Below are 13,414 nucleotides of genomic sequence, written 5' to 3' on the forward strand. Positions count from 1 at the left end.
CTGCAACTTGGGTTGGAGACTCTAGGGGCTTAAGAGATCATTGTACTCTTGAGTGCACTCTTTCCCAAGCTCAGGGTGGATACTGAGAATCAACCTGCACCAATTGCCAATCAGACATCAAGTCACCTTTCAACATCATTTCTCCTTGCTGCTCCAAGGGATAAGTGTTGTCTTCCAATAGTAGGAGTTGGGCAATGAACACTGGATATTATGCTGGGAAAGAACCCACAGATTCCAGTAAGCAAAAGGCTATATTGGACCTGTCTTTGTGACTGTCCTTAACAGTGAAATAGTCATTCTCCAAAACTAGAGGCTAAAAAAACATCTCAATTTGCTGCTCTTGTCATGGTAAAAAGCAAATCTCTTCCTCTGCTCACCACATGAATAAACTGACAAAAGATTTCCTCTGAATTTTGCATTAGTACAGTCATCCATCTAAGGCTTAGAGAAGGGAAGGAAATTATAGTATGACTGATAAAGATTGTATAGACACAGACATGCTCTGAGGCTAATTATCCTCATTCAATAGGGATTTATCACAGCAGTAAGAAAGAAACTTTGAGAAGTAAATTTAATTTGTTCTTTGCCTACGGATGATGCAATCAAAGTAAAAGCCCAAATTCCACTTGCTCTGAGATCCCAGGGTTGCCATTGGCTGGTCAGTTCCACCCCTTATTTGCTATAGTCATTGCCACGTTTGGGTACACGACCTGGCAATTCATTAAATCCTCCATGGCTCTGTGGGGCTTCACCACGCTTGCCCTTGTGGCTATTGTCTTTTTCTTGTTTTTCCAGTTAGTATGGAGCAAAGGGTACAGAACAAGGCTTCCTCCTGGCCCAACTCCTCTGCCCATCTTGGGGAATATACTGCAGTTGAAGTCCAAGAATATCCTCACATTTGTAGACAAGGTAAGGGGGCTCTATCCTATGATTCAATGGCAGTATCCATCATATTCCAACCTTGGTTGACTCCTGTAAGGATTAGAAATCATATTAATGGTCTCAAATTCAATTATTTCAAATTAACTTAACTTCAAGTATCCTCTATATAACAAGAAGCTAATCTGGATAATTCTGGGAGTACAAAGATTAAAAAGTAGGGAGATCTTAGATTCTACTACAGAAAATCAATACAGAAAAGCAACTACAAATTGAATATGAAGTAAAGACAAAATCATTTGGAATGGAGAATGAACTCTATCAGTTAGGAGGGTGAAGAAAAAGTTCCTTATCACTGGACCAAATACTTAGCCAGAAGGGATCCAAAAGATCGTGGGTCTAATGGTCTCAATTTATAAATATAAAACTAAACTCCCAAAAAGTTAATTGAATTGCCCAAGGTTACAAAGACAGCAACTGCAACATTCAAAATCAATGCTTTTTCTACTGTCCTACAATGTCTTCCCTTAAAAGATTGTTTCAGCTGAACCTTGAAGAAAGGTAAAGTTTGCAAGAGGCAGAGGTGATGAAAGTGCACCCTCCAGGAACAGCCTAAATAAAGATGGAATGTCATGGATGGGGAACAACAGGGAGGCCAGAACACAGCTTTGTGGCAAACTTGGACAGAGTAAAAGAACTATTTCAAATAGTAGGTCAAACATTTAGAGTTACAATGAACATCCAGTCTAATATTCTCTCTCTCATTTTTTTTTTTTTAGTTTTTGTAAGACAAATGGGGGTTAAGTGGCTTGCCCAAGGCCACACAGCTAGGGAATTATTAAGTATCTGAGACAGAATTTGAACCCAGGTACTCCTGACTCCAGGGCCATTGCTTTATCCACTGCGCCACCTAGCCGCCCCTAAATCTTCTCTTTTTACAGATAAGGAAATTGCTGTGGAGGCTAGGTGGCCCAGTGGATAGAGCACCAGCCCTGGAGTCAGGAGTACCTGAGTTCAAATCCCGCCTCAGATACTTAATAATTACCTATGTGTTACCTTGAGCAAGCCACTTAACCCCATTTGCCTTGCAGAAACCTAAAAGAAGAAAAAAAGGTAAAAAAAGGAAACTGAAGCCAAAATAAATGAAGTAACAAGATTATCAGGTAAGATATAGCAATTTATACTATCAGGATTCTGCAGAATCAGAATTCCCAGAAGTTTCTGGGGGAGGAGAGAGAGTATTGAAGTATTATATACAATGAAAATCAATATAGTACCTCATTTTACCCTCTAAAGAATGAATTTATGCTCAAAACAGTATATGGAGGCAGCAAGATAGTGCAGTGGATGGAGTACTGGCTCTGGAGTTAAGAGGATCTAAATTCAAATCCAGTCTCAAACACTTGATACTTATTATCTGTGTGACCCTGGACAAGTCACTTAACCCCATTGCTCCATAAAAACCAAAACCAATCAGAATGGCAGTTCTGGAGGGCAGATACTGTTTCACTTTTGTCTTGCATCCTTGGCCTCTCACATAGTTGTAGTCACATAGTGGAACTTCAGGGATCCTTGTTAATTGAGTGCCAGGTGGGCATTTTCCTAATCTTCCCCTCTTTTCCAAAAAAGGAAAAAAAAATCAAAGCTGGTAACATTAAAAAGAGGGATTTCTTAATGTTTTCACAGCATTGCTGTAGAACTACTCTTCTCAAATTAATCAGTACCCACTTTTGACTCAGAAACGTTGCTGCTGGAAATGTACCCCGAAGAGGTCAAAGTCTAAAATGAAGGTCTTACATGTACCAAAGTATTAATTGTAGCATTCCTTTTCATGGTAGAAAAAACAGTAAGCAAAGCCAGTGGCTATCAGTTGGGTAATGGCTGAACAGATTGTGAAATTGAAAGATTTTCTTTGTCCCATGGGAAATGACAAGCACAAGGAATTGAGAGAAATGTAGGGTGATTTGTAGGAACTGATACAGAGTGAAGGAACAGGACTTGAAAAATAAAATGAACAACTAGAATAATGAAATAAAAAAAGTCACTAAAGTGAAATCCAGTGACATGGAATGATAAAGACTAGTCTGCACCCTGAGAAGACATGAAAAAATTGTTATCCTTGGACTAGGGTGATGTAATGGGCTTGAAACATGTATTGTTAGTCATGTTCAACATGTTGAGTGAATCTGGTTTGTTAAAAAAGAAAGAACTGAAAACAATGTCAAAGCAAAAGGCACCCAAAATATAATAAGGTGAATTAATGAGAGGACGGGGCTAAAAAAAAAAAGAGAGAGAATTAGCTCCTCTCTAGACCCTACAGGAATAGAGCTTGAATCCCATTGCATAATTTTGTGGGAGGCAGGAAGAAATCAGTCTCTTAATATAAGATTTTGTTTTCCACAGTCTAATCATTAAAAGGATAAGAACTGTGAAGGACTAGGGAAGATAAGTTCTTATCTTCACTCTATTCTTTTTTAATTAACTTTTTAAATTTTTTCCAAATTACATGCAAAGATGTTTTCAACAGCCTTCCTTTTGCAAGTTTTTGAGTTCCATTTTTTGACCACTCTCTTTTCCTTCCTCCTTTCCCATAGCAGTGAAAAATCTGATATAGGATGTAGATGTATAATCATGTTTACTCTATTTCCAATTTAATCAAATTGAGAAAAAAGAATGAAAACCAAAGGGGAAAAAGGACAGGAGAAAAAAAGAAAAAAATTGTAAGATTTTTAAAAGGTGAACATAGTGTGCTTTGCTCTGCATTCATACTCCATATTTCTTTTCTGGATGTGCATGGCATTTTCCATAATGGTCTCTGAGGATTGTCCTTGATTACTGAACTGCTGGCAGGAGCTGCATCCACCATATTTGCTCAGCTCAACATTCATTTAAGCAAATCTTTCCAGGCTTTTCTGAAGTTTAGCATATTATGTTTTCTTTCAGAATAATAGTATTCCATCATATTCATATACCAAAACTTGTTCAGTCATTCTCCAATTGATGGGCATCCCTTTGATTTCAAATTCTTGGAGCTGCTATAAATAATTTTGTACATGTAGGTCTTTCCACCTTTTTTATGATTTCTTTGGAATATAGACCTAGTACTGGTATTGCTAGGTCAAAGAGTATGCAGTTTTATTGCTCTTGGGCATAGTTCCAAACTGCTCTCCAGAATGGTTGGATCAGTTCATAACTCCACCAAAATTGCTTTAATTACCATTCACTCTTGCATCTCCAAATGTTTGCATGTATGAGAAGACTTAAGAGACATAGAATGGTACCCATACTTGCTGTTTGTTTTTATATAATAGACTCAGACTCAGAATATTAGATTTGGAAAGGATCTTATAGAAAATGGTGCTCATCCTCCTTGGATAACCTAGTAGAAAACTGAGGGCAAGAAATGTTAGGTAACAATGACATCCAGGGTCGGCTAGGTGGCACAGTGGATTAAAGCACCGGCCCTGGAGTCAGGAGTACCTGGGTTCAAATCTGGTCTCAGACACTTAATAATTACCTAGCTGTGTGGTCTTGGGCAACCCACTTAACCCCATTTGCCTTGCAAAAGCCTACTAAAAAAACAATGATATCCAGTCCAAGCTCACATTTAGGGCCCCTCAAATGAAACTACCACTTTGATTCACTTCTTTAGAGCCAGAAATATCTTTAAGTTTTTAGTTTTGGTTCTGTCAAGATGAATACCCTTCAAAATGTCTCTAATACCTATGCCTTCTTTCTACTCTTTCCCTGTTCTCCAATATAAAGGTTCTCTATACTCAATCTTAAAATCTCCCTGGTATAACCTTTCCCTTACCTTCCTCACCTCCATCTTTGATCATGCCAGGTGAACATGATTTCTCCCTGTGCATGACCATGGTTCTTGTCTTGACAAAAGCAGTATAGGGAAGATTCAGTTGTATTGGGCATCTATAGCGTCCTATCTTCAATTCCTGACTCTATTCAAAAAACTTTTATTTAGTTCCTATTATGTCAAAAACTCTGTGCTGAGAAATATGACAGTCTCTAGTCTCAAGGACCTGAGATTCTTCTGGAAAAACTTGCATCTTAATGTGTCCCATAGGAATTAACTTATAACATTGGGAACATCCCTGAAACCACATAAGCCTCAATTTCACATTGTTAAATTGGGGGGTGAGGATAGCTTTAGGACAAAGCAATGTGGACTTAGGATTATAGTACCTTCTGTCCACTAGACCAGATGACCTGAATTCTGAAGCTGGTTTATTTATCCAGAGAAAATGTGTTAAACCCTGCAAGTCTATCATTTTGGAAACTGGGGGGGGGGGGGGAGGGAAAAAATGAACAGGGACCTTCTAAGGGGTTTGAATTTAGAATCACTGAAAGATACTTCTAAAGTCCTTCTTTTGTTTTCTCGTTTATATTAATTTGTTCAAAAACTACTTTAGATAATGTAGAAATGAAAGGCAACATCAAACTCCCAACTAGGGCAATAGAGAAGGTGAGTGAAAGGGGTTTTATTGAAATTTCCAATGACAATGTAGGGTCAGTGAGATGGAAAGAGAAAGAAAAATATCTGAAGTGCTAAACAATAGGACTCCTTGCAGACTGTAGAGTGACTTGGTGTTTTTTTCTTAGACAGTAAGACTGACTTAACTTTTTTTTTTTAACAAGGTAATGGGTTTAAGTGGCTTGCCCAAGATCACACATCTAGGTAATTATTAGATGTCTGAGGCCAGATATGAACTCACATTGTCCTGACTTCAGGGCCATTACTCTATCCAGTGCACCACCTAGTTGGCCCCTCTAGACTGATTTGGTAGCCGAGATCAAACCTCATTAATTGATGAGGTAAATAGCAATTACCATTAAATATAAAATCAGACTGGGACAATTCCTTTTAAACAGGCAAAGGATCAGTTCGAGGAAGAGTAGCTTAACCCAAGTTAGATGACTTCACAAGGAAAGTTAAGTGGGGAGCGCTCCACTTATATATTGTAAGTCAGGGTGCCAAGTACAATTTTCTCACACTTTGAAGGAGAATTGGAAAACTAAGAGGCTAAGTCACAAGCCCCCAACCTGATTGTCTCTATTGAAATTGAGGTAATTGGAGAAACCAAAATGAGAATTTATTTTCCTCAAATTCTACTGTGTAGACCAGATGAGTCATAAAAAGGCAGAAAGTCTCATCTTTGCCCTTCTCTTTTCCCTCTAATTCTGGAATGAATCTGATTTTAAAGTAGAAATTTTGAGCCCTAAGATAAGTATGGCCTCTTAAGGGATTTAGTCTCTCTGTATACCTAGACAGGTCTGAGACATAAGAATAATAACAAGGAAAAGAAGCAGCAGCAGCTAGCATTTATATAGTGCAGATAGAATTCTAAGAACATTTTACAAATTATTATGTCACTTGAATATAATGACAAACTTGAAAAGTAAGCACTACTATTATCCCTACTCTGCACTTGAAGAAACTTAGGTAGAGAAAGGTTAAATGCCTTGCCAAGTCACAGATTTAGAAAGCATTTAAGGTTATATTTGAACTCAGATTTTCCTGACTCCAGGGTTCTATGCTCTGTGACACCTTAGCAGCTCCAGGACTGAATATACATTATATGTTTTTGTTTTTGTCTTTTTACTTGCATCTCACAGGAAAATTCATCCTATTGGACTCTTTCTTCTGTCTCAGGTCAAGAAGCTTGACTTTATTGCAGTCTATATGATTCAAGATATGTGGTACCAATTAACTTCATCTTTAGGACCTGCCATAAATACTTACTTCTGATCAGTGTACCCAACTGATAATGAAACAAATCTTAGGGTGAACTTTATGACAGCAAGAAAGGCTTCCCCTTAAAAACATCACTTGTACAAAAATATTCACAGCAACCCTATTTGTGGTGGCAAATAATTGGAAATTAAGTAAATGTCCTTCAATTGGGGAATGGCTTAACAAACTGTGGTATATGTATGTCATGGAACACTATTGTTCTATTAGAAATAAAGGGGATGGGAATTCAGGGAAGTATGTAAGGATTTGCATGAACTCATGCTGAGTGAGATGAGCAGAACCAGAAAAACATTGTACAACCTAACAGCAACAAGGGGGTGATGATCAAACTTGATGGATTTACTCATTCCATCAGTGCAACAATCAGGTTCAATTTTGGACTTTCTATGATGGAGAATACCATTTGTATACAGAGGAAAAAAATGTGGAGTTTGAACAAAGCCCAAAGACTGTTATCTTCAATTTAGGGGAAAAAAGTCATTATCTTATTATTTAATTTTGCTATATCTTATACTTTGTTTTTTTTCCTTAAGGATATGATTTCTATCCCATCACATTCAACTTAGATCAATGTATACCATGGAAGCCATGTAAAGACTAACAGACTGCCTTCTGTCGGGGAGGGAAGCAAGAAGGTGGGGGGGGGATTGTAAAACTCAAAAGAAATGAAATCTTTCTAAAAAAAATAAAAGAAAGGCTTCCCTTGATCAACTATGATAATTTAGCTCTTCTCAGCAAAACAATAATTAAAGACAGGTCTAAAAGATGTATGACAGAAAATGTCATCCACATCCAGAGAAAGAATTATGATGTCTGAATGCACAATAAAAGTATACTGTTTTTACTTTTTTTAATTCATTTTTTTATTTTTCTTTCTCTTTTTTTGTTTCATTCTGATTCTTCTTTCACAATATGACTAATATAGAAATTGTTTAAAATTATTGTGCATATATAACCTACATAAGATTTTCAGAGGAGGGAGGGAGAGGAAAAAAATCTTACAAAAATGAGTGGGATGGAGTTGAGGGGATGGAGTTAAGATGGCAGTAAGGCCAGGATGTTGCCTGAGCTTTTCCCAGTTTCCCCCAGAAACAATGTTAAATCAAGCTTCTTCACATGTTTTGGAGTGACAGAACACACAAAAAATAAAAAGTGAAACAATTTTCCAACTTCAAATTCCTTAGAAGGATTTCAGGAAATGTCTGTCTCACTTGTGTGAAAGGGAAGCAAAAGTCTGGCACAGGGCAAAGCTCTTAGCCACAGTGCAAATCAGCACCCAAGTCCTGGCTCAGCACATTAGTGACACAGCAGACCAATTGTGAGGGCCCCCAAGGCCCAGTGCAGAAAGCAGATTAAGAGTCCAAGAAGACTGGGAAAACCCAGCTCAACTAGGCAGGTCACCCCAATGCAGGGAGCAAATCATAAGCAACTGCAGCCCCACCAGGAAAAGTGCCCTGGGCCCCAACACAAAAGCTTGGGAAAATGCCTCATGTGCCCATGAGCAGAGTTCAACTTTAAAAACACAAAATATTTTTTTTTAATGAGTAAGAGGGGCAGCAGCTAGGTGGCACAGTGGATAGAACACGGGGCCTTGGAGTCAGGAGTACTTGAGTTCAAATCTGGCTTCAGACACTTAATAATTACCTAGCTGTGTGGCCTTGGGGAAGCCATTTAACCCTATTGCCTTGCAACAAAACTAAAAATGAGTAAGAAACAGAAAAGAGCCCTGAAATTAGCAAGCCATCATGGTAACAAGGAAGATCAGAACATTAACTCAGTAGAGGACACTGGCAAATACTGACTTGTGAAGCCCCAAAGGGGAAAATGAAGTGATTTCAAGTGCAAAAAGGTCCCTCAACAGCATGGAACAGGAAGTACAAAATTGACTAAAGAAAACAATTTCTTAAAAAAAATAGAATTAGGGCAGCTAGGTGGCACAGTAGATAGAGCACCTGCCCTGGAGTCAGGAGAACCTGAGTTCAAATCTGGCCTCAGACACGTAATAATTACCTAGCTGTGTGGCCTTGGGCAAGCCACTTAACCCCATTATGTTGCAAAAACTGAAAAAAAATAGAATTGACCAAATTTTTAAAAATCCATTGAAGAATAAAAAAGTCCATTAAAAGTAGAAATGACCAAATTGGAAAAGAAGGTACCAAACCTAACTGAAGAAAATAATGCCTTAAAAATTAGAAATGGGCACATGAAAGCAAGTGATTCTTTATAAAAAAAATTTTTTTATTTAAAGTAATGGGATTAAGTGACTTGCTCAAGGTTACATAGCTGGGCAATTATTATGTGTCTGAGCCTGGCTTTGAACTCAGGTCCTCCTGATTCCAGGGCTAGTGCTCTATCTACTGTGCCACCTAGCTGTACCTTATGTCTATGAGACTTCAAGAAACAGTCAAAGAAAACCAAAAGAATGAAAAATAAAAAAATGTAAATCACCTAATTGGTGAAACAACTGACCTGAAGAGTAGATCCAGGCAAGATAATTTAAGAATTATTGGACTACCCTGAATGCAGACCAAAGTTCACTATTTTCAATTTTTAAAATTTGTTTTTTATATCATTGTTTTTTCTTTTCATGGTTTTTTCCTTCCCTTTTTGATTCTTCTTTCACTGCATGATTATATGTTTAACATGTTATACATGTATAACCTATATTAGATTGCTTTCTGTCATGGGAAGGAAGGAGGGAAAAAATGTGAAACTCAAAACCTTACAAAAATAATGGTTATAAAGTGCCTATGCATGAAATTAGAAAATTAAATAAATAAAATATTTAAGGAGAAGAATTATTGGAGTACCTGAAAGTCATGATTAAAAGAGTGCTTGGGCAACAAAATTAAGAGTGAAGAGAAGACTGTCCTAGGAGAAGAAAAGAGGATGTAGAATAGCATAAATTAGGTCACAGGAAGAGTTGCAAAGAACCTAATACAGATGAGTAAAAGAAGGGAGGGGGTGAACATTGTTTGCATCTTACTCTCATTAGGTTTGGCTCAAAGAGGGAATAACCATCAGGCTCAGTTGTGTTTAGAAATTTATCTTACACTATAGAGAAGAAGAAGAGGGAAAAGGAAATTGGGACTTACAGGAAGAAGGAAAAGAGAAGGCAGAAATACAAGGAGAATAGGAAAAAAGTGGGTGATTTTAGAAGGGAGAACAGATTGAGGGAGGTTGTGGTCAGAAGCAAAACAATGGTGAGGAGGGATAGAGTGAAAGGAGAGAGAGAAGTATAAATTGGAAAAAATAAGATGGAGGAAAATATAGAGTTTGCAATCGTAACTGTTGAATGTGAATGGGATGAACTCTCCCATAAAATGAAGCAGATAGCATAGTGAATTAAAAATCAGAATCCTTCAATATCTTGTCTGTAAGAAACATATCTGAAACAAAGAAATTAGTTGATTCATTCTGGTCCTTTGATATCAAAGAAGACCAAAATAAGACCAATACAAGCTCAGAATGCTTTACACCTGGGCTGCTTACTCTAAACTTACATGTCTCACATTTCCTTTGAGTTCCTTCCATTCTGCCCTGTTCATAGAGCACAGCACCCTCTCTGATGAGGGCACGCCATGCTGGGTGGTCCTGTGCCAGTGTCTCTCATGCTGACAATCGATTCTAAAGTTCTTCAATGAGATCTTCAGGGTGTCCTTGTATCGTTTCTTTCAGTTACCCTGTGAGCCCTTGTCCTTTATGTATTCTCCATTAAAAAAAAAAAAAGTCTTTTAGGCAAGCATACATCTGGCATTCAAACAACAAGGGCAGTCCATCATAATTTGCTCTCTGTAGTAATGTTTAAATGTTTGGCAGCTTAGCTTGAGAAAGTACCTCAGTGTCTGTTTTCTTATCCGGCCAAATAATCTTCAGAATTTTCCTAAGACAATTTAAATGGAAGTTTTTCAGTTCCTGGCATGGCTCTGGAAGACTGTCCAGGTTTCACAGTCATACAACAATGTGGTCAATGGAATGATTCCATTTGGAGCTTCAGTTTGGGTAGTCAGTCTAATACCTCTTCTCTCCCACACCTTCTTTTGGAACCTCCCAAACACTGAGCTATCTCTGGCAATGCATGTGTCAACCTAATTATCAATGTGTGCCACCTTGGAAAGGACACTGCCAAGGTAAATGAACTTATCCACAGTATTCAAAACTTCTCCAATTGCTGTAATTGATGGTCTCACGTATAGATAGTGTGGTGCTGGCTGATAGATCACCTGGGTTTTCTTGGTGTTAAATGTTAAGCCCAAGCTAGCACAAGCAGCAGAGAAAAGATGCATAATTTATTGTATCTCAGCTTCAGAGGCTGCATTGAGTGCACAATCATCTGGAAACAGAAGATCATGTGCCAACACTCCCTCATCTGTGGTCTTGGCTTGTAGACTTTTTAAGTTGAACGATTTATGGTCAGTGTAGTAGCTGACTTTGAGGACATGTTCATCTTCAGTGAAGACATTTGATAATATGGTTGAAAACATCATGGTTAAAAAGAATGGGAGCAAGGTTACAACTTTGTTTCAGTACATTGGGGTAAGGAAGGATGTGAGGGGAAAACATTTGTAACTGAAAATTTTACAAAAGTGAATGTTGAAAATTATCTTCATATGAACTTGAAAAAATAAGACTATTAAGTGAAAAAAAGAAAAAATTAATGTTGAAAACTATCTCTATATGGAATTGGAAAAAATACTTTTAAGATAAAAAAGAGCATAATATACACCAAAAAAAGAAGGAAAATATCTTCATAGCTAAAATTCAGTAATGCCAGCTCCCCATATGTAGGGAATTTTGTAACCTTAATCTTCTGACCCAATTAGATTCTTAGGACAGCCTCCTAGTATCCTTAAGGAAAACACTCAAGCTATTTTAAAATCAACAAATCCTTTTCCTATCTACCATATACCATCTCATGTGAAATAGATTTCTCTATCAGTTTGTATAGTGAAGTAAACAAGAGGAAAGAAGGAGAGACTGGTAAGTTAGGAAAGAGAAGTTGGCAATCTTGAGCCAGGTTCTTTATAAGTCACCTCAAGTAATGACAGCAGTTCATATTGTAGTATAGTCTGAAAATAATGTCCAGACTGATTTCTTCTCATCAGTTGGCTGCCACCCCATATTGAGAGAGGAATGTGTTCTTTTTTCCTGGCCCTGTTCAAGAGTGTTGTATCTGAGTAACCTCTCTCTCAATCTTCCCTCTCTTCTATCACCTATTCCCCTTCTCTCCCTCCCCCCATTCCCCCTTATCCCATCCCTTTCTTCTCGTTTTTCTCTAGGGTAAGATAGATGTCTATACCCTATTAAATGAGTATGTTATTTCCTCTCTGAGGCTTTTCTGATGAGAATGAAGGCTCACTCATTCCTCCTTGCCTTCCCCCTATCCACTCCATTGATAAAGCTTTTTCTTGAATCTTAAGTGAAATTTCTTAGCTTCTTCTTCATCTCCTTTCCCTTCTTCCCAGTACTTTCTTTTATCACCCATTGCATCTTTTTCTATATTATACCATTATATTCTGCTCCTTCCTATGTCCTGTCTATATATATTCTCCTTCTAACAGCTCTTATAAATGAGGAAGTTCATATGAGTTATCAGTATCTTCTTCCCATCCAGGAATACAAACAGTTCAATATCATTAAGTTCCTCATAGTTAGTCCTTCACATCCACCCCTCTATGGTTCATCAGAGTCCTGTACTTGGAGATCAAATGTTCTGTTCAGCTCCAGTTCCTTCAATAGGAAAGTTTGAAAGTGCCCTGTTTTGTTGAAAGTCCATATTTTTCCCCTAAAAGAGGATGTTCAGTTTTGCTGGGTAGTTGATTCATTGTTGTAAACTAAGGTCTTTTGCTTTCTGGAATATCATATTCCAATCCCTATGAGCCCTTAATGTAGATGCTGCCATATGCTGTGTAATCCTGTCTATGGAGCCTCAGTAGTTGAATTGTTTGTTTCTTACAGCTTTTATAATTTTCTCTTTAATTTGGGAGTTTTGGAATTTGCCTATAATATTCCTGGAAGTTTTTCTTTTGGAATCTCTTTCAGGAGATGACTGGTGAATTCCCTCAGTTTCTTTTTCACCCTCTGCTTCTAGGATCTCAGAGCAATTTTGCTGTATTATTTCTTGAAAAATGAAGTCTAGGCTCTTTTCCTGGTTGTAGCCTTCAGGTAGCCCAACAATTTTAAAAATATTTCTTTTGGATCTGTTTTCAAGGTTGGTTGTCTTTCCAATGAGATATTTCATATTTTCTTCTAATTTTGGGCTTTTTTAAAGAGTTTTATTTCTTCCTGATTTCTTCCAAATTCATCAGCTTCCTTTACTTTCATTTTGCATTTGAAGGAGTTACTTTCTTCAGAGAGCTTTTTTATCTCCTTTTCCAGCTGGCCAATTCTGCTTTTTTAAGGCATTCTTCTCCTCATTTCCTTTTTGTTTTGCTTTTTTTCCATTAGGCCTAAACTGGTTTATAACATATTATTTTTTTCAGTATTTTTTTTATTTCTTTCACTAAGTTATTGATTTGGCCTTCATGATTTTTCTGCATTGGTGCTCTCATTTCTCCTCCCAATTTTTCCTTGACTTCCCTTAATTGCTTTTCAAAATTTTTTTTGAGCTCATTGATATTGTGATCACATTTTCTATTTCTCTTGGAGGTTTTGGATATGGAAGCTTTGATTTTGTGATCATCTGAGCATGTGATCTTCTATGGGGCTAAAGTAGTTCTTTATGGTCAGATTCTTCTTTTTCTGTTCTTTACCCATTTCCTCAGG

The 13,414-nt window shown here is 37.4% G+C and overlaps 1 protein-coding gene across 2 annotated transcripts in view; it reads left to right on the top strand.

The window, feature by feature from the left end:
• The first annotated feature begins 703 nt into the window (after positions 1 to 703).
• The window catches only part of LOC141521050 (cytochrome P450 2C23-like), a 30,711-nt gene continuing 18,000 nt past the window's right edge, over positions 704 to 13,414 (top strand). Inside the window, exon 1 of one of the 2 annotated variants that reach the window (XM_074233164.1) lies at positions 704 to 909. In XM_074233164.1, coding sequence (XP_074089265.1) covers positions 733 to 909 — 177 coding nt within the window. In that variant the 5' untranslated portion in view covers positions 704 to 732. The remainder of the gene's footprint in view (positions 910 to 13,414) is intronic. The other variant, XM_074233163.1, reaches the window with a different exon arrangement.

This window comes from Macrotis lagotis, chromosome 4 (genome assembly GCF_037893015.1).
Source record: "Macrotis lagotis isolate mMagLag1 chromosome 4, bilby.v1.9.chrom.fasta, whole genome shotgun sequence".
Lineage (NCBI taxonomy): Eukaryota > Metazoa > Chordata > Mammalia > Peramelemorphia > Peramelidae > Macrotis > Macrotis lagotis.